Here is a 21,288-nt window from a genome sequence, read left to right as displayed (position 1 = left end):
GCAGTACGATCCGTGTCCCTCCCACTGTACCTCGTATTATTATTCACATGGTCGGTACCTGAAGAGAGCTAACTACAGGGTAACACGCCCTGCTGCAGAACAGCTTCAAGGAGAGTATTTGGCCAGCGGCAAACAGATCAAACCTTTTGATGAATGATACATGACAGAGAAAAGTCACTCTCAAAAGGAGCTGCTATATACAAAAGGCTTATTTTAAGATAATAGTATGAACCCAAGAATAAATTCCCATTCAAGAGTTATCAGTGATGAATACTAAAAATTAAGCATTTTACCTCTCAACCGCATGTTTAATCAAATAAGAACACTGAAGGTGCAGGTAACTTTTTTATTGAGGCACAACAAGGCATTGTAACTCGCCTGAACTTGAGGCAGTTAGGTTAGTAAGCTGAACGTTAATACAGTTAAGGGTTAAGTGCAAACAATATACATTCACAGCTTGACTAGCGAGGCTACATCACAACTTATAAAGTGCCAGATTAGTGCTAATTGTCATTCAGCTTGAAATTTTTCACCTTGGGGAGGAAAACAAAGACGTAAGGACCTCCTCCTTCCTCTAGGAATGAAACCATCCTCCTAAGCCAGCCAGTCACAAGGGCGAGGGCCACTCTTCCTTGCTTCCCACTAATTAGAACACCAGACCCTTTTAGTGTCGACTCTGTACTGACTCTCAATCTTGGTAAAGAAGATAGCCTGAAAACGTAGAGTATTTCCAGCTACTTCCGTAAATCGCTCCCCTGTGCAAACGCAACCATATCTGGTCTCCCTGGAAGAGCTGGAGAATGGCGTGATTGCTAGCAGTTTCGTGGTCTGGAGCACCATCGTTGGCATAGGCAGATACCAAGACCTCTTCGTTCTTCATGAGGTTGACGTACAGGGGCACATTCACGGCCAGCTTTAGCATGTGAAAGATGAAAACGTAAGTGCCATTCACCGGGCAATTAAATCTACCGAGCTGAAGGTCAAAAGTTTCTCCCAAGTTGTTCAGAAGAAGATCGAACACGATGGGTTGGTCTAAAGTTCCAGGGGCGAGGTTAGAGGTTCTGGCCGCCGAGAAGGCCACCCGCATCTGCTGAGGCAGCGGATACACGTGCACCGGCAGTATGGTGGCTGCGGGGTTTGTCGCCGGCACGTCCACAGGCGTCATGCTGCGGGAGTCTCCTTGTCCAGAGTCACCACTGTTAAAGGTTTCGTTGTCTCTTTCGGGGCTGCTCACCTGAGAAGAATCACTCCACCCTGCTGTTTTATTAGCAACAGTGAGTTTCTCATAATGAAGCAGTTAGCTTTGAACACAATATTTAACATTAGTCGGCTACTGAAACAAGATAAAAATACATTTCATAGTAAATTTTTTTTTAAAAGCAATAAAGTATAGCTACAGTATACTTTCCTAGGTTTCTCTGGCAACTGGCTTTCATACTATTACTCTAAAGCCAGGAGGGAATGAGATGATTTTGTCCAGTAGCCTCATTTTTTTTTAATATTAAGAAAATGAGGCTCCCAGAAGGTTGGATAACTTAACATGAATTACAGTCAGCAAAGTCTAAAACCCAGGTGTGAACACTCTTTTTTACTGCTTTATCTTTCTCCCGTAATTCTGAATTCTTAATTCCTCGGTGACAAATCTACTCCCAGCATCTAATGCAGAAGGACTCGAGAAAACAGATTATATAAAAGAACGAACTTTTAGAACTACTAGCCACTAGCTGCTCAAACGTTTTGTTACGGCACCAAGCCCCATGCTAAATGCTTGTTCTTTATTTCTAAGTTAATGTGATGTCACAAAATTTTAACGTTTTCGGTATTGTTCAAAAACACTGCTCAGATAGAAGGCAGAAGTAACATGACTACTTTCCTTATAAGGAAAAGATGCTCTTTGCTTGTGACAAAGTTAATCCTCAGTCATTCTTGACTTTCTCAGTTACAGTGAATCTTTTAATAGTACCTTCACATTTTAAGAAGTATTAAAAGTATCCTGTTTTTATTTCAAGGCACTGTGTCTTAACTGTTGTTTATTCCTATCTATCAACGTAGTAACACTGGAGTATCTACAAGTGCCCATCATTGCAGATCCACACCCTGAAGCATCACACAAAACTCTTTCAGGTCAGCACAGGGAGTGCACGTCTAAGGTTAAGTTGTGCTGTGGTGTCAAGCAAATTTAAAACATGCACACACACGCACTTTTGATTAAACTGACCACTGATCTCCACAGCCTTGCTAATATCTCCCTTAGGTGTTCAGTACTACACTTAAGCTGAAAACCTCAAAAGATAAATGCTAAAAACGATGTACTTTGCAGAGAACTTGAAAGAGGCTGAAGAACTCCTCAGTTAATTATCCTTACCTCTTGAATTTGCCCGAGGACCACCAGATGTCCCTCCTCGCTTGTAACACTGCTGGAAATTATCCTAAAATGAATACAGAATATTTACCTGAGCACCAAAAATGCAAGATGATAATTAGTTATTACGGTGGATCACTGGCAGATAACTTTGTGAGATTAAGGTCCTCTTAGCCCTTTATCTGGCCTTCTCCAGCAGCCAGAAGGGGCTCAGATGTCTCTCAACACCAAGATAAACAAATAAAGCAAGGCCCACAATGGCCAATACTTGCTTCATTTGTTAATTAAGCTGACAAATTAGATATGTTAATATTTGCAAAAATAATACAGCACTTAAAGAACACTATGTAAAAGATACAATGCTAGGTAATGAGGGAAATTCAGAAATATGGCCGTGCCCTCTGCCCCTCATCTCAATATAAAAGGAGAAAATAAAGCCAGAACACAGACTATTTCAATCTTGCTCTATTTATAAACCAAACTGTGAAGATAATTACAAATTATGCTAGGGTTCTGTTCTGTTTTGACAGGGAAATTGGTACGAATTATAACATATGAATGTCTTACTGCCTGGAATCTTTAAGAAAAAAATGTTTAAGAGGCAACATTTCAATTTGACTCCCAAGTATGGTGAAAGTCAGCCTCCGCACAACTCATGAAAAGAATAATTCATGGTGTAATTAGATTAATACATGTAATAAAAATTTAAACAAAACAAGAAAGCATACAATAAAAATAATAATAAAAAGTCTCCCACCGCAGGCTCCTAGTCCTCCTCCCAACAGCTCCACTGTCACTAATAGCTTATGTTTTCTCAGAAAGAAATTTAAAGCAGCACACAAAAGTACTAGAATACTGGTAATATGAACGGACAGTTCCACTACTGAAGTCTGTATTGATCAGCGCGCTCCCTCCGCACACCACGCCCGACGATCGGGCGCTAACAGCGCTGCATGCCTGGCACTGCGGAGCTAAGCACGTAGGTACTTCGGTCCATTTAATCCGCAGAGTATCCCACAGAGTAATCCTCAACACCTTAGGGTAAGATGAGTGGTTCACACAGGTAAGTCTTCCTCTAACGGATAAGGAACTCGAGTTTGGAAAGTGTCAGTAACACGCCCAGGGAGGGGCACGCAGCACGGGCAGGGAGTGGTGAGGCCGGGGGTCAGACCCAGGGCACTGAGGGGGCCTGCTGTGTTCTCCAGGCTGTGTTCTGCAATACTGCCCCCGCACGGACAGCTGCCCCACCTCACGGGACGGGAAGCTCTTCGAGTGTAGGTGATTTACACATTACCAACAGAACTCAGTAAAACACCATACACATATTCATACATATTCATATATATATATATATACTTAAAGACTGGTAAAGCTTCACAACTGAACATGCTGATAGTATATATTGATACCATCACTGACAGGACGTTCCCAAAGTGTAGGTGGGAAGTCTGACATCCTCCTGTCAGTCTTTAACCGCAGATAGTAAAGAAAACCTGCTGAGCTATTCAAGTCAAGAATAAACCCCCAAAACTGAACTTATCAGAAAGGATTTTCCTATATGTGACATCTAGGAAAGTTCAACGGAAGGCACTATAAGCGGAGACCACGGGCTCTGGAGATAAGAAACATGCAATTGACTCTTCGCTCTACCATCTGTCTGCTGAGGGACCTTGGACAAGTTATTTAGCTTGTTTCTGAACCCCTAGGAGTAAACGAGTTAACGCAAACTTAACAAAGTCCTTCAGAGCTCCCAAGTTCCCTGTGACAGGCAGTTGTCATTCATCCTCCTTGGGTTATCAGGCAAGCTTCCAACTCCACTCTTCAGGGTACTTACAAGTGGTTCTAAAACTAAGAGTGTCTTTACAAAGCAAATTACGACTCTGCTGTAATTTAATCATCGGCTTAACATCAACAGCTGTGCCGCTGCTCAATTATCACACTTACTCTTACCCTTTGGGTATACGGTGTTCCGGGATACTCTCTAGCCTGGAACTGCAGCTGGCTATAGTTTCCGTTGGAAATCGAAGGAGGTCCTCTATAAGTATCAAAACCTAATAAATAAACAACTTACATAAAATTATGGGCAAAATTACTCTAAACGTTTACATAACCTGTTCTACGCCACTTTAAAAGTTAAGCTGATCCTATAATGCCATCATTAGATTCATGCCTTCTCTAAGCGAACGCTATAATATTGTTTCCACAGTAAAATACTCATTTAGAAAGTATCACAGGCTTCAAATAAGCCAACTGTAGAAATTTACTATTGCTGGGGTGCAGGTGCGGCTGGGAAAGGATGGGCAAGGCCTCCGTCCAGAGCACTTCTGCTAATACCAAGCAAGCAGCGACCAGGATGCTTGGAACCACGTCTAACTGGGGACTATCACTATCATAGTCTCCAAGTCCGTGTTTTTATCTGCGGTACACTCTGAGAAACAGAGGTGAAGCGGGCACTGTCTAACTATGACAGGTTTTAAGCCCGTCAAGTCAATTAACAAAAGAAATTATTCAAATAAGAAACCAAAAATTCACCCCGGAACAAAAAATTATAAAATGCTCAACCTTTCACTGCAGTCACACGATCAATCTGCTTTTCACACAAAAAGTTCCTCGGTTACAGACACTGGATGTATTAGAAATACTGTATTTTACAGAAAGAGGAAATTCTCTACTAGACATTACAAACGGCAAATACAGAAAGGAACAAGGTGAAGTAAAAATAGTTTGAGTCACGTAAATAAATAGACAAAATAATTGAGTATAATTAAATGTTATTCAGAGCATACCTTTATAACCACCAGGGGACCGATACGAATTGGTTAGTAATCTCCCACCACGAGAACATCCTCTAACAGATCCCCGGCTACTGACAAATGGTTGAGAGGGTCTGGGTAACACATTCGTCTGTGCTGGGTAAAAGGCAAGGCTACCATTGCTTACTTGAATAGTTCCATCAGGATAACTTGCTGCTTAAGGAAACAGTTTTAGAGTCCAAGAGTTAAATGGTCATAAAAACTGAATATTCTTTATATTTAAAAGTCATCAAAACCTTTAATACAATTTTCTCCCTTTTTAAAAAACAGGTGTTGTATATACGTATGTGTATACAGAGATAGATACATCTCTAGCTACTTAAGTAATAAAATGTTACTCAGCCTTAAAAAGGAAGAAAATTCTGACACATGCTACAACACAACACGGATGAACCTTGCGAACAGTATGCGGAACGGACCAGGTCAGTTACAAAAGGGCAAGCACTGTATGACTCCACTTACTACAAGGTTGTTATCTAGAGCAGTCAAATTCATGGAGCAGAGGGGGTGCCAGGGCTTGGGGGCGGGGGTGGGGAGTCAGCGTTAAACGGGGAACAGGAAACAGGCCCAGAGATGGACGGTGCTGATGGCTGCACAACAGTCTGGGTATACTTAATGCCATAAACCTGCTCACTTAAAAATGGTTAAGATGGTGAATTTTATGTTATGCATATTTCACCAAAATTAAAGAAAAAACAGGCTAAATATTCCAGATCAAGGAGCAAAAGAAAATGAATTTTTATTAATACTGTCACTGAAAAGGCATATGACAAAAATACCCTTTATGTAAATCACCTGCCGCATGTTTCCACAGGACAGGTAAGAACAGAATGGGGCCATCTGTGACTGGGTCCAGGCATTTACACTTACTACCTCTTGTGATTAACCAAGTACCCAGAATGTTCAATTTATTTGCTCAGACTTAGGTTTTAGAAAACTCAACAGGGGCCTGAAATCCCAACACTAAAAATTTCCAGGTGCTTCTTAAATTGGGAGATAATTACAAAGTTGCCTATTGTTCCACGTACGTATTAGACTAGCACGTAAGATCAAAAGGGTCCCCCATCTCTAAGGAAACTGAGCTACATCTTCCCATTAATCAGTGCTTTATCAAATGAGGGAAGAAAAGAGAAGAGGCCAGGCAGCCAGCCGTCGGTGCTAACACAGTGAACAGAATGGTTCCAAACCCTTCATAAAAGCATCTGGACAGTGCCCTGGGTGCCTCTGTCACCGTCAAAGGTAATCAAAGCAACTAGACTTAAAAATAAGAGTCTACTTCGAGGTTAAACCACCATCGAAGGTCTACCTCTACAACAGCTAGAAGTGATAGGTGAACTTAACCCAACAGAGGAAAAGGCGTTAAGTGCTTCTCAACACTTGTAACGTGTGAAGCGGTAACGCTGGCTAGTCAGGAAAGAGCCTTTCAAGCGTCACTACAGACTTGCTTCCCATTCAGTTAGCCGCCATCTAGGTCTTCAAAGCAGCACGTGCAAAGATCTTACCAGTCTCTTGAGAAAGGACAGTTTGCTCTACGTGTATAGCTGGCAGTTGGCACTGGGGTGGTGTCTGTGTACTGGCTGTAGTAAAGCTCTGATTGTAGCCAGATGAATACGGGGGTTCTTTGATTTCTTGTTCTTTCCGTGGAGGCAGAGGAGCGTTAACATTAAATACCTTAAACAACAGGACACACCGAGTCATCCGGGAGGTTTCACAGACAAGGATCAAGAGTGACATTCAGTAGAAATCTGAAACATTCAAAAACTTCTATTTGATCGGCAAAGAGTCAACTGGAACAGCCATTTCTCCAAAGAAGATAAACGGCCAATGAGCACACAAAAAGATGCTTCACATCATGAGGCATTAGAGAAATATAAATCAAAACCACAATGAGATACCACTTCATACCCATTAGGACGGCTGTATTAAAAAAAAAAACAAACAGAAAATCTGAGTGTCGGTGAGGTTGTGGTGAAATTGCAACCCTTGCGCACTGCTGATGGGAATGTAAAATGGTGCAGCCATTGAAGAAAATAGTATGGTCGTTCTTCAAAAAGTTAAATAATAGAATGACCATCAGCAACCCCACTTCTAGGCATACACCCAAAGGAACTGAGAGCAGAGACCACTGAGTACACAGACACTCACAGAGATATCTGTACACCAGTGTTCACAGCATTATTCATAACGGCCAAAAGGTGGAAACAGCCCAAGCGTCCATCAGCAGGTGAACGGATCAACAGAATGTGGTACATACATACAATGGAATGTAACGCGTACAAAAGGTAAACCCTCCAGCTCTTACATTACCATTATATCATTCCTGAGAATGAGAGCGATACAGAGGAAGGGGGTACTTTTTCAGAAAAGATGAATGAAAAACTCTGCCATTTCTGAATTTCAACCACGTGGCAGGCAATGATCTGTCCAGACTGGTCATCAGCTATAAAACAGCACTTCCATTACTCTCTAGACCGCTTACCTTGCTCCATTTTTCCACACAACACGCAGCACCTGATTTAATATATACAGGAATAATCTTCTCTCTAGCCGTCCCACCCCCATAACAAAATGTCAGCTTCTTAAGCACAAAGACTTGTTTATTCTCCGTTGCTACAACCCCTGAGAACAGTGCCTGGCTTCATAAATCCCTGTTTCTTGAATAAATGAGTGAGCAAACAAATGAGAACCAATCTGCACTTGACGGGATTCAAACAGGCAGAGAAGACAGACTGGCGTGAGCAAAACACGTACTGCGACAAGAATGCCCAACGCAGACCCAGAGGACCAGTCTGGCAAGTCATACCAGACTTCAGAAAGCTACCGAGTGTCAGGCAAAGGGCTTTCTATTTCCTTCTGTAATAGGACACTGTTTGCTTTTAATTAGGAATAAGAAAAAGTTAGTAAAACCAATGCGGCAACACTGGGTAGGAAGGATTGACGGGGAGAGACAGGGAACAAGGACACTACGCTGTTCCAGGTGGCCAGGCAGGAAGTGACAAGATTAGCGAATTCAGGGGTCTATATCCACCAGCCCATCTCCCTGCACCATGCCTGCTCTCCACGGCCTCTCCACTGGCCCCTCCCCACCCCCATCGCCCCAAAGTCCCTGCAGTGGGACGTTAGGCACCAACAGGAAAAGTGCTTACTGGCTAAAACTTTTTTGCTTTTTTCTAAAGAACTGTTTTTTTACAGTATTCTGGGTTTAGAGAATAAATGTCACAACTAGGTTTGTATGTTATGTTTTTAAAAAGTTTTAAAATACAATTTGTAGAGGAATATGTGATTCAAAATACCACACACATCTGAACAATTCTCTAAAAGCCAGCATGAGACCATGAAGAAACCAAATGAAAGCTTCAACAGTGACAGAACACCCAGGTGTGTGTCCTGCACTTCACATTATTGCTGCCACGGACCATCGCTACTACTGTGAGATTAGTAGTGGTTAGTATTATTAAGCGATTTATAAAAAATTATGTTTTTCACCCACATTTTCCTTTCTTTAACATGGATTCTCAGCTTTGTTTACTACTAATTTTCAGAGGAGAAAAAGCTCTGATAAAATACCCATTCAAAAGTCTTGAGGCTTTGGATTTAGTATTTTTCCATCACCAACAGTATTTCCACTGGACAAATGCAAATTCTACCAGCCCAAATAAGAGTAACAGGAAAGGCGAATTTTTTCACATAGTACCCAGTATTAGATGTAAGAGAAACAATGGCTTTTTAACAGGAATAATGAACGGTGATCGTCGACATTCCATACTCACTGTCTGCATGGCTTGAAAGGGCGCTGTGTTAATGGTTACTGAACTACTACTTGCTGGAGGTGACTGGAAGCCCTGTTCAGAGCCCTTTGACATGGGAGGATTTGGAGAAGCTAGAGAAGGCGGCTGCTTGCTTGGGGGAACCGCTGCCTGGGGAGGAGAAATGCAGTATCAGCCAATCAGCTGCCACGAAACAAGCAGTTCCCTTACACTAAACCCCCGACCGGCGCCAGTCAGCAAGTTCCATAGGATGACATTTGGACACAGGAATGCAAAAGAACAGCTTTTGCTTACAATTTCAAATCTCAGCTGCTGAGGGTGCACACCAGCATGCGCTTTGCACAGCCTGCTGACTAAGTGAGCCTCGCCATTAATCAGTCTCACGGACGAGGAGCTGAGCTTTTTCAGCATCTAGCCCTTTTCAAACCCTGTGGTGGCATTTGCCGGTTCCGGATCTAATATCCTTCCAAATTTATACAGAAGAATTAGGTTTAAGGAAAACCTTGGGTTAGTTACTTAGTCAGTGTTAATTTTTCTCTATTTTAAAGTCTTGCTAATGGATTCCTAAGCCAGTTACCTAAAAAAAAAAAAGAAAACCAAACCTGAGCTAATTGAAATAATGCTTATCTAAGATAATAAGCAAGTCCTTAATATGACAGATTATAAAGCCAGATCCTTAAAAAGATATGGAAAAAAAAAAAAAACAACAACAATCCAAATGAGATTACAAAGCAGACAGCTGTGGTTTACTTGGTAGCAAACACCTCCTCTCAGAAAATATGGAGCCAAGTAATTTCCATTTGGACCAAGTCAACATCAGAAAAGCGAAATGCTTATCTTTATTTTCTTATACTGTACAATGGATACATATTCTTGTATCATAGTTATCCCAAAAAATAGTAATAAAAAATAAGAGTTGCTAAATTAATCCAAAAAAAGCACCCCATCATGCTATATCTATCTCAAGGATTTGCTCAAACTCAGCAATAACTACCACTTTAGAACCAGAAATAGAAACATAATACTGTCAAAATTCTTTTGGCAGAATTAGCCAAAAGAGAACATAACTCATTCCAACTGAGTCAGTGCTAATATAAACACTATCAAGTTATCGAATCTTCAGTTATAAGATGAAAAGACTTTTCTCCTAAGGAGTCCTTTGGTATAAATATAGTGAGATACTTAATCCTACCTAGAAGTTTTCATCTTTTTTGCCATTAGCAATTTAGACATATTGAGTGTATCTGAAAAAGCCATTCACTACTGAGTCTTATTTACATGGCAAAGTCACAATGGAGTTACCTGTGTAAGTTCCAGGACTACAAGAGCTATAGAAAGCAACACATTAGTCAAGTATCAGCATTAAATCAGTAAACCGATCATGCCTGTAATTCACAAGAAACGCCGAAGCTGCCATTCATCAAGCAGAAAAGAAATTAGGACAATTGGTCTCTTATTACCTCAGGAGCCTCTGAGGTCATAAACTCTGTTTCAGATCCCGAAGAAGCCTGATCGGTAGTAACCAAGCAAGCATTTGAGCTACAAGTAACTGGAGAAGAAGCAGCCTAGACACAGGAAGATATAAAACATTGTAAAAGGCACATCTGGTTCACTTTGTATCTCTTGGGCCCTGGGCTTCCTAGTATGTTACTCCTGACCACTAGTATCAAACGCTATGCTAAACACTTCACACATATTCATATGTTTAATCCTAACAATGACCCTGTGCAGTAGGTACAACTATTCCCATTTCATTGATAACCAGGCAGAGGCAAAGAAAATTAAGTAATTTACCCACAATGACACTAAAATTTAGTGGTAGAGCTGAGATTCAAACCCAAGCAGTCAGCGACTTCGCCTTTCCAGGTCTGATCTCCAGAGCTACACATCTAATCTCATTCTCACTTACCAAGATGCTTGGCCCTGGAAACCTGGGGCTAGACTTTCCATCAGGCTCTCGTCAGCAGTTCAATGGGAGAGGAGCCCAGGGCACATGAACGCTCTAGGCACAGGTCTGCCAGGGACCATGACAGCTATGCTTTTACTCTAAGTGCCCTCAGTGTCTTAAAGATGTAGGCAGAAGCAGAAAAGCTAAGCTCTACATCAATCACAACGGCACCAACATTCTAACAAAAACTTAGAGCTAGGCGGGGAGGATGTAGCTCAGTGGCAGAGCATGTGCTTAGCATGCACGAGGTTCTGGGTTCAATCCCAGTACCGCCATTAAATAAATGAATGAATAACCTAATTACCTCCCCTGCCAAAAAGAGAACCTCTGAAAAAAATTAAAGCTAATAGTATGTATAAAATAAAAACTGGGAGAAAGCACAGTAGGAACTAAAGCTGTAACAACTGTAACCAATAAAAAAAACTCAGAGTAGCCAGGAAGGAACTCTATGGTACAACAGGGATTCAGTAAGAGAGCCATAAAATGCGAGCAGTCGCAAGGTCTGAAGTGTCAATGAATCCACTCCTTTTATCTAAATGCTGCACTGCGGTTCTCAGAAGCCCAAGTAATAAAATGGATAAACTGGAAACTAATTAATGGTGACCAAACAGCAGAGCAGTTATGTTTCAGGGACCTTCCAGAAGTGTCCATCATGATATGCCACTTCTTGGGAAGGAGATGGGGACAAACTTTTAAAAGGTCTCATGAAAAAAAATTTGAGATCCTTTAGAATATTTTATACACCTAAAAAAAAAAAAAAAAGGTAAAATTTAGATCTGACCAAATTATTAGAACTATTATAAAACTGGAGTGTTTCTAAAAGTAGGCCTTTCCTCTGGCCTTCTCATTACAACGAGACAACTGCCCCACATAAGTGGACCAGCTGCTGTGGGGACGTGACTAACTCTGTCACCACAGAAAGACTCACAGACATGAAGTTAAGGCAACCTAGGCCACTTGACAGTTAAGCCTTAAGAGACTTGAATTTTAGTTAAAAGGTCATCATAAAAAAATAAGCATTCTTTCCATTAATTATGGCAGTTCTTGCTTCCAAATTTTTGCTCTTTAAGTAAATCAGCTAGAGTTTGTTCTAAGTGTTGGTGAGTAAACATGTTGGAGGCCAGGGGTTCTGAAAAATGGATGTGCAGATCCACCCGGGGAGCAGATTAAAAGTGCAGAGGACTAAACAACACCCCTGGAAATTCTGATCCAGCAGGTCTCAGGTGATACCTAACAACAGAGTTGTCCTCAGTATCCGCAGGGGACTGGCCCAGGACCCGGCATGGACACCAAAATGCACAGATGCTCAGGTCCCTCAGTCGGCCCTCCGTACCCACAGCTCCACAACTTCAGATTAAACCGACCTCAGATCGTGTAGTACTGGCTATATTTAGTGGGAAAAAATCCACATGTAAGTGGACCAGAGCAGTTCCAGCCTGTGTTGTTCAAGGGTCAGTTGTAGGTACTTTTATTCAAGTGCCCAAGTGATTCTGATGCAGCCATTCCATAGGCCTGCCCCCGAGAACTACCAAACTAGATTAGTGGTTTATCAAAAAAATTTTAACTTGTCAACTGAAAGCCTCATGTGGAACCTCACAGCTGGAACACACAAAATGGAACTCCTCAGTCAAAGCAGCGAGGAAGGTGAGGGACCCTGTTCAACGAACACGTTTTGAAAACTGAGCCACATGCTTATCAAACTAAATATAAACCACTGTAAACAAATGGTATTTACTCAGAAGTTTTGGAAGGGAAGGCAACAACTGTTGAAACACCTGGTCAAAATATTTAACATCCTGTCAAAGCAGCTGACATCTAGAAAACTGCCATAAGGTTTTCAGGGGAATCCTGAGAAATTTTTTCTTTTAAGGTAATGACCAGAAAACTAGCAAACCCTGAACCTCCTGTTGATGGAGATGCAATGTGGCATTTAGAGATGATCTTTGTATCAATGACCTTTATACCTCTTAAGTGTGTTCTGTGAAAATTAGTTCATCAGAATGTTAGCTAATTGTATGTGTGCATCTAGGACCAGCTAACCATGAGTTAAGCAAAATTAGTTTCTTTCTTTAGACCCTTTACTATGCCAATATACGGAGTGACTTAGCACAATAGCAAGTAAGATTCCCAGACAAAGCCTGAATTCTTCAGATTTGCTCTTTCCTTATCAAAATCCGTTAACTTCTCTAAATTCCCCGTGGTCATTTGGGACTCTTTTGATGACCAGTTGTACTTAATTTTAAACAATCAGATACCCCTAGACCATTTTCAGTAGTTTAGTTAGGTGTGTTAGCACCAGCGAGTCTGATCATTCTTGACAAAGCGTTTCTTCCCTGAATAGCAAAAAGAGTAAACGAAAGATTAGTCTGGGGAAGTTACCTGTAATGGCTCTTGAAGAAAATCACTTTGATTGGATAGATTTTGTTCTGTAGATGCTGCAGAGAGTGAAGTCAACAAGTGAACTACTGAGGGAGAAAAGTTTATGCATATCAACTGGGCAGAAACTAAAGTTTATACTTTATAAAACATAGCACAACCTGGGAAGACTAGGTCTCAAGTCCATCATGAACTTTCCACTAGAACTCTAAGAAGACAGATTACAGAAGGACAGGGTACTAGTTTCATCCGTGACACACAATGACGTTTAAGGTTAAATGGGCGAAAGCAGCATTTCAAGGCTTCCAGAAGTAGAGAACTATGGCTTTAAAAAAATAACTGGTGATCGGGTAATCTGGAAGACAAAATCTGAGCTATCATGAGTAATAATTAGCTGATACACTTTAAGTTACAAGTTTCAAAATAAACCTTAGCAGAGGTCATGCATCTCTTCAGTTTTTTTTTTTTTTCCTCTTTGATCATGTATATTAACAGACTTTTCAATTACACAGTTTCAGTTTGGTCTCTTCTTATTAGCATCTATCACTTTTGTTAACTGCTCTCTCTTCCTTCTCCTTACCTCACCCAGGAATTACTGTACCAGTCTTCCAGTTGGTGTATACTGTTCACTACAGCTCAACTATGGCTTTGATTACATCTTTCCTCCCCTGAGATAAAGCAGCATAGAGCAAAAAGCTTAAAGTTTGAAGGATCAGACTAGATTCAAATCTCCATCATTAGTTACTGTGTTAATCAGTGCACTAAATACCACTGAGGTCATTTTACTCATACATAGGATCCAAAAACCTCAGCACTAGATTTACAGAGTCAAAAGGAGTCAGACAAGTTCTAGACAGAATTCACTCCAAGAAGAAGGAAAAAAAAAAAAAGTAGCTACTGTGCTTTTCCATTCACCAATCTGGAGATTTTCTCTAAAATGCAAACAGGTCAGTTAAGTATGCTAACATCCTAATAATGGTAATTTACCCATACATAATGCTGATAACATATGGACACGTTTAGAATTAAAACACAGACATAATTTAACCCTTAAGATACTTAGAGTAAAATTGCTTGTAAAAGAAATAATTGTTAGACCTACAGCTGTTTGTTCCAAGTCTTAAGAAGGACGACATACCTACTGGGCTACCTGGGGTAGCTGAAGGCGGCTGTGACGATGGAATTGCACTTGAAGGTTTGTCAAAATCCAGAATAGATTCCTAAAGACAAGATTTTAAATAAGGAATAGAAACAAAGATTACTGTGTGCTGGCAAAGCTATTACTATTAAATTATTCATGATGTTGCCCCTTGCTTACCGGCAATAGGAATCTAGCTAACAACTATCTCAAGATGTTAATAACTTAGTCTTTAAGGGAGAAGAAATTAAGAGTTAAAAATAAAATCTAAAGCAACCGTCAAACCTTAAGACTCTGTCAAGTGTTTAAACTGTAATAGTAATTCTCAGGCCAAGTTGGGAAAAGAAAACTCCAGACTGAGGTCTTAAACACAAACATTAATCCTAGTGTAGACTGAACCCTCATTTTTATTATTCCCAAACAAAGAGAGGGTCTAATAATTTTATCTCAACCACTGAGCTCATACTGTTTAACACTTTCACGACAAGAAGCCATTCTCTCCTCCCACCTGCCTACCTTGATCCTCCCAGAAATGTTCCTGACATTTTGAGTACTCAGTCTACACACCTGTGGTGATCACTTTATTTAGGTCTTTTATTTATCTTCAAATAATCTGAAGCAGCAAGCAACTCCCTCATTTTACAAAGTACGTAGAAGGTTGGAGACTAATTGACTTGCCACAGATGATACAACTGGTAAATAGTAGAGGAGGATTTAGACACAGGTCTAAGTCTACAATTCAGGATCTTTTCACTACACAAAAATCTTTAATTTCCCTACGTCATCCCTCAGTAATATGATACTACTCTGAAATTCTGTAAGAGTCTGTGTGACAATTTTGCATTTAACTACTGACTTAACACAAGTTTACAATCTTACACAATTGAAACATAAACTCCTTAAAGGCCATGAATGTCCTATGATTGTCTAGACACAAGGGCACCGACCAGAACACTAACGCCAAGCACAGGGTAGGGTCTGACAATCGGAGTGGAAACTACTGATTATCTACATACAGCAGTAATACCATTTGTGCACTTTCGGCTTCTTACACGTTTAATTCATTTTATTACTCACAACAAATAGGAATAGGAACTATTATCCTCACTGTTCAAAAAAAAAAAAAATAACTGAGGTAGAGAGCTAAGTAACTGGCCTAAATTCTCAGAGCTGGGAAGTGGCAGCGCCAGGATTCACACTCATTCTGGACACCAGATTTTATGCTCTTATCAACGACTTCAGCACAGTGCTTCAGATCAGAAGCTAGCAGCCCCGTGAACATCATTTAAGATCATTTAAGAATGACTCATACTTGCATAAAGTTACAAGTTCCTTGAATCTGGGTCATCAGATCCTGCAGTTTTTCTTTCCTCAGTACTGGATCCTTGGGAAGGGCAGAGGAAGAACCTACAGGCTGATGCATGGGCTTAGGCACCTACAAGATAAACCCATAATGTGCAAGCGTGAAAATTCAAATCCAACAGCCTGATTCAGGAAACTTAGCTCATCACTGCATCGTAATAAATCAAAGCACACAACAATGGTCATTTGTAGATTTATCTCAGGTAAAGAATTTCCAGATAAATGTGTTTTCTAAGTAATTTAAGCAAACTTTAAACACTTTCCCCCCTTTCAGACCAACTCTAACGGGAAATCTTTCTAAAACATCTTTTTTAAAGGGAAGACCCAGAACAGCAGAACTTCCTTGATGGGAAGTTCTCTCATGATGGCATCAGTTACCACATGTCCTCTCTAAGATGCCACTGACTGTAAGACACATCAGTGATTTATTTTCTTCCAGGGAAAAAAATCACTACTGCCAATCAAACATACATCCCATTTTTAAGATGCATCTGCTTTCAGAAACATTAAGATGTAAAAATATACACATATATGTCCTACAATTGAGGAACTATGCCATCATATTTTGTTGTAAAGTATACTTTGGGGGGAGCTACTGAGGTTTATAAGGTGGTGAGTGAGCCCTCTTGCTAAGTTTCTTGAGCCTGCTGCACATCCTCAATTAGACCTAGAGTTCGAAGTTCTTTTTTTTTCCTGAGGGGGGAGGTAATTGGATTTATTTATTTATTTATTCATTTATTTTAATGGAGGTACTGGGGATTGAACCCAGGACCTCCTGCATGCTAAGCACACGCTCCACCACCAGAGCTATACCCTCCCCACCGAGTTTATAGTTATTTCTTACAGATATCAGCAAGCCTGGCCCTACAAGCTCCTCTTCTCCACTTAATTCACTGCAAGTCACACAGCTAACCTGGTCCACAGTGTCATCAAAGGCCCTAAGTGACGATATGAAAGGCTCTTGTAGGGGAAAAGTACAAGCTTCGGTGATTCATTTCACGTTATCTGTCTTTTGGCTTTGAAGTCCATTTTGCCCTTGACTGTACTTAGTCATGTTCTAGACAGCGGAGATTGCAATGCAGATACACAAAGACTGCCTTACACAGAGAAGGGTCCTCTCAGCCACTGAGAGACCCTGCAACTTCAACATACTGATGTCTGTGCCATAAAGCAAATTAAATGAGTTTTGATCTTTGCAAATGAACACCCTTGATTTGAAACACTATTCAACAAATAGCATGGTACCAATATTCTGGTAAAGTAATGGCTTGGCATTGCTCTACCTAGTGGAATTTTAAATTGGGGGTTTTTTAAATAGCTTTATTGAAGGATTCAATTGGGCTTTTGAATATAAGTTTCTGAAAATAGTTGTCATATTACAATTACTGTCATGTGATATCTGGTTGATGAAATGAGGCTATCAGTCTTCTGCAGGGTTAGGAACAAGCTAAAATTATATTATCACTTGAAGAAAAGAGGAAAAAAAGGAGAATAAAAGGAGATTTTTTGTTTATGTGATAACCTTAAATAGCTATCTACTTAAATAATATTTATGTAAATAATGTGTAGAAACAAAGATCATTGTTTGCTGGTATTTTTTAATGTTTAAATAAACATTTAGATGAAGATAGAAATGGAGAACACTGGGAGGCAAGTTCACATTTCTTAGGAAACAAGGTGGTAACAAGTTTGTGCTGAAATAGTGCTAAATAACTTACACTTGAATAAAGGACAACATTAGCATTGTATCCAAGGAGTCTTCATTATAAGCCTTCTTATCTTCCTGACATAGGTTATTTATCATCAACAGAGTGAGGCCTTATATTCAAACTAAATCTCATACTCCAAAATCTAATCACAGAGCATTTAATAACTATAGTTTTCTTCCCCAGAAAATTCTTCTTTTGAAATAGAAGCAGAGAACTAATTCAGATCCTTCCCAACTACTGCTTCTTCTGAAACAGGACTTAAAAGATTCCAATAGATAAACAAGATTATACTGTATAGCACAGGGAAATGTATACAAGATCTTATGGTTGCTCCTGGTGAAAAAGGATGCGAAAATGAATATACATACGTTCATTTATGACTGAAAAATTGTGCTCTACACAGGAAATTGACACAACATTGTAAACTGACTATAACTCAAAAAAAAAAATTCCTGTTTTTTCTCCTGACCATTTGTACCTTCTTCTAAGAGGACAGGCTAACTTGAGTGACCACGGATGAGTAAAAGAGAAGGAAGAAAATACAGAAAAATGTAACTTCTGTCAGAAAAAGTCACCCATGTGAAATATAATGGCGTAACAAGTCTCCCATCTTGTCACATGCATTTACATTTCCCACTTGTTCACGTTACGGTCTTGTCTGAACTATCCATTATTTTGATGCCATTATTATGTCATTAAAACTTTGGCAGTGAAATAGTATTTTCTAACTGCGGAAATTTCATCTCAGGTTAGGCTCAAAAGGCAGACTGGGTCTGCTTCCAATTTTCTAGAGAAAACAAATTATGCATTAAAGAGTTAAGTGAAATACTTTATACGTTAATTAACATGGGTTTTATTGATTTTTTTTTTTTTAAAGAGAACTAAAAAGGTATCATTACCACAACTAATGCACATTCAACAGTAACAGACTGATAGAAATCAACTCACATCTTTGGGTTCTGTATTAAACTTCCCAGGCAGCAGCTGGTCATTTGGTATGAGGCTTGCGGTAGCTACCCCCCAGGACTTTGGAGAAATCTGTGACTGTGGTGGTAAAGGGTGTTTCTGACTCTCAGCATTGTTTTCCCAGGATTTTGGAGTCTCTGGCTGTCTTGCATCCTGGTCTTCACACACGGGAGTGGTCCATGACTTGGTGACATTCTGTTCACTCTGCACAGAAGGCGCCCAAGACTTCGGAGTTTGCTTCTTTGGATCCTGATCTTTCTGCAGCTGAACGGGCCAGGGCTTTGGTGTCTCCTGCTTCTTTGATTCCTCCTGACTATATCCAGCCTTGGGTTTAGGCGCTTCTTGCTTCCACTGGCTAGGGGTCGGCTTGGCTTTCGAGACGTCCTGCTTCCTCTGCTCTTCCTGCAGAGCGGACCTGAGTTTTGGGATCTCCTGTTTCCTCTGTTCTAAGGAGCCTGCAGGCTTTGATACCTCAGGGTGCTTAACAGAAGCCTCCCAGGACTTGAAGGATTCCTGCTTCTTCTCCTGACCATCTGGTTCAGTAAGCATATCCCAGCATTTGGGGAGATTTGGTTTTCTAGCATAATCTGCTTCCCAAGGTTGCTCTTCATCTTGTTTGCTTGAATAATCTACTTCTGTCATGTAGCGTCTGTTAAGAAACTAGACCAAAGGGGGGGGGGGGGGGGGGGGATGTGCTCAAGTCACAAAGTTTGTAGAAGACCTTGAGGGGAATCCTGAATTCTGTCAGAATTCCTGCGTCCACTGGCCTGAGCCACCACGCCAACAGGAAACGTCTGCCCTTATCCTACTCGGAAAGAGTGGCCTACTTTTGCATCTATCCCTTTTTCCTCAATTAACAGAAATACAAACTTTGATAATTCAAAAGCAGCGATCTATATCTGACTCCCCAGAGACTGGTGAGAAATGCCCATCATGGCACCGCCTTTGCTTGATTCAGGCTCTTTTACCAAGGTTATTCCTCCTCTGCCAGCCTTAGGACCCCTCTACCCACCGGACTCCCTTAGATGCTAAGGCAGAGGACAGTTTAACTACACAAACTTACACTCTTTAACCTTAGGCCTTAATGTTTCCTGAATTACCAGCCTTTTCTTTATCTCCACTATATACCAACCACACTGTGATTTAGCTTCTTCCATTCTTTTCAGCCTCCATGAATTCCAACATCACCTCAGAGAGCGCACAAATACCCTCTACTATTACCAAAGTGGGTAAATTCTGGAAAGAGCTGAATCTCACCCATCTTTAAATTGCAACCCACGGGCCAAGGGCGGCAGCAGCAGCTAACGCTTGAATAGCTGTGGCGCGCCAGGCCAAACTGTAAGTAATTTGGAATCTAAGTTAACTCCTTTAATCCTCAAAAGGCATTATTATTATCCCCATTTTATGGATGAGGATAACAGGCACAGCTGGGCTAAACATCCTGCCCAAAGTCACTAGGCTAACAGGCTGCAGAGCCAGGATCCCAGCTTGAGGAGCCCAGCCTCGGCTCTGAACCACATTATCCAGAAGTCTCAAAAACCAAATCAACTGAAAATTCCCTTTTGGTGCCTTACCTCTTGTGGTTGTATCTCTGGCTGTGCAAGTTCCATAAGGGACTCTGGGAAGATCAAAGAATATTAAATAAATACTAGTAGGTAAACTATAAGCTTTGAGACAGATGACACTAATTCATTCTAGCAACACACTTCAGAAGAGTAATGGAAAAAGCACAGTGCAATTAGGTACATTCACATCAAGGGTAATTCTCACTGCTGCATGGTGGTCAAAAGCATGTGCTCTGAGGCTCTCCTTACGTAAGAATTTTCTAAAGTCAAGTTCCAGTAAAAACTGATTCCTGGCTGAAAACAGGATTATCTCCTGTTACCCACAAACACAGCTTCTTTCAGGTGGGAGTTACAGCTCTGGTGCCACAGGGTTAAAAAAAAAAACAAAAAAACAAAAAAAATCAGCTTGAAATAGAGCCCTTAAAGGCCGCCCAGAAGGCTGGGAGGGAGGTAGGGGAGTGGACTTGGCATTAAGAACTGAGACAAAATGAACATGAGAAACAGTGAAATCTTGCTGGTAGCCACCAGAACACTGCCTGGACTACCTCCTCAGAAGTGGTATTTCTTAAATAAATCCAGTCTCAACCATCAACAGCAAAAGTGCCATTTATGCAAAGTATTTCTTCCCCAAGAAAAGTGGAATTTTGAAAAATATATTTCCTCTATTGATTTTTGGCAATTTTTTCCTAAATCGATGTTAACCTTAGCTTATTTACATTCTTGTTCTACTACAACATTGGACTCTACCATAACTTGTATTTTAAACAACAGCTTTAAATGGAATTTATCCTAAGAGTTTAGCAAAATCATTCAAATTCCGTAAATGCCTCATTTTAACAGCATACTCTGTTGTGACAAAGTATAACCTAATGTTTCTATGAAGGTTCACTCTGCAAATCACAGTAATAAACCCTAGAGATGTTTCCAAAACTTAAGGCTTATCCTGAGGCGAGTAAAGACTTCCATGCATGTAAAAAATAAACTTAAAATAAAGCAATCATCTTACAGTGATTTGACTCATTATGGTTAAGTGTTAAAGATACAATCATATAAAGAATTTCAGAGATCACAACAAACCTGACTCTTTAACAGATTCAGTCTTCAACAGTTGTTTTTTCTTCTCTGATTTTATTAGCATTTCTTCCTCCAATGATACCTCTTTTTCCTTAGCATTTTTTGGAACTGGGATACTTTCAAAATAGCCTGAGTTCAGCAATTTAGACAGCAGATCTTTCATGTGTTTGTCTAAGAAAGAGTGATTAAGACTTAGTTATCACATTAA

The 21,288-nt window shown here is 40.4% G+C and overlaps 1 protein-coding gene and 1 long non-coding RNA gene across 12 annotated transcripts in view; one reads left to right on the top strand and one right to left on the bottom strand.

Moving 5' to 3' along the window:
- Positions 1-332: 332 nt before the first annotated feature.
- The window catches only part of CAPRIN2 (caprin family member 2), a 38,546-nt gene continuing 17,590 nt past the window's right edge, over positions 333-21,288 (bottom strand). For 2 of the 11 annotated variants that reach the window (XM_032473241.1, XM_032473244.1), the window contains 13 exons: positions 21,084-21,251; positions 20,016-20,059; positions 18,424-19,101; positions 15,717-15,839; positions 14,405-14,486; positions 13,270-13,325; positions 10,403-10,507; positions 8,946-9,092; positions 6,678-6,846; positions 5,149-5,331; positions 4,313-4,413; positions 2,366-2,429; positions 333-1,257 (listed from right to left, as the gene is read on the bottom strand). In XM_032473241.1, the coding sequence (XP_032329132.1) occupies positions 689-1,257; positions 2,366-2,429; positions 4,313-4,413; positions 5,149-5,331; positions 6,678-6,846; positions 8,946-9,092; positions 10,403-10,507; positions 13,270-13,325; positions 14,405-14,486; positions 15,717-15,839; positions 18,424-19,101; positions 20,016-20,059; positions 21,084-21,251 (2,489 nt within the window). In that variant the 3' untranslated portion in view covers positions 333-688. Of the gene's footprint in view, positions 1,334-2,365; positions 2,430-4,312; positions 4,414-5,148; positions 5,332-6,677; positions 6,847-8,945; positions 9,093-10,402; positions 10,508-13,269; positions 13,326-14,404; positions 14,487-15,716; positions 15,840-18,423; positions 19,102-20,015; positions 20,060-21,083; positions 21,252-21,288 lie in introns of all 11 variants that reach the window. The other 9 variants (XM_032473235.1, XM_032473236.1, XM_032473245.1 and 6 more) reach the window with 9 other exon arrangements.
- On the top strand, positions 7,529-10,959 carry LOC116661341. Its single transcript, XR_004317223.1, has 3 exons — positions 7,529-7,607; positions 8,309-8,313; positions 10,949-10,959. It is a non-coding gene; the product is annotated as an uncharacterized LOC116661341 (long non-coding RNA).

Source organism: Camelus ferus, chromosome 34, assembly GCF_009834535.1.
Source record: "Camelus ferus isolate YT-003-E chromosome 34, BCGSAC_Cfer_1.0, whole genome shotgun sequence".
Classification (NCBI taxonomy): domain Eukaryota; kingdom Metazoa; phylum Chordata; class Mammalia; order Artiodactyla; family Camelidae; genus Camelus; species Camelus ferus.
This window is presented reverse-complemented; position numbering and strand designations above follow the sequence as displayed.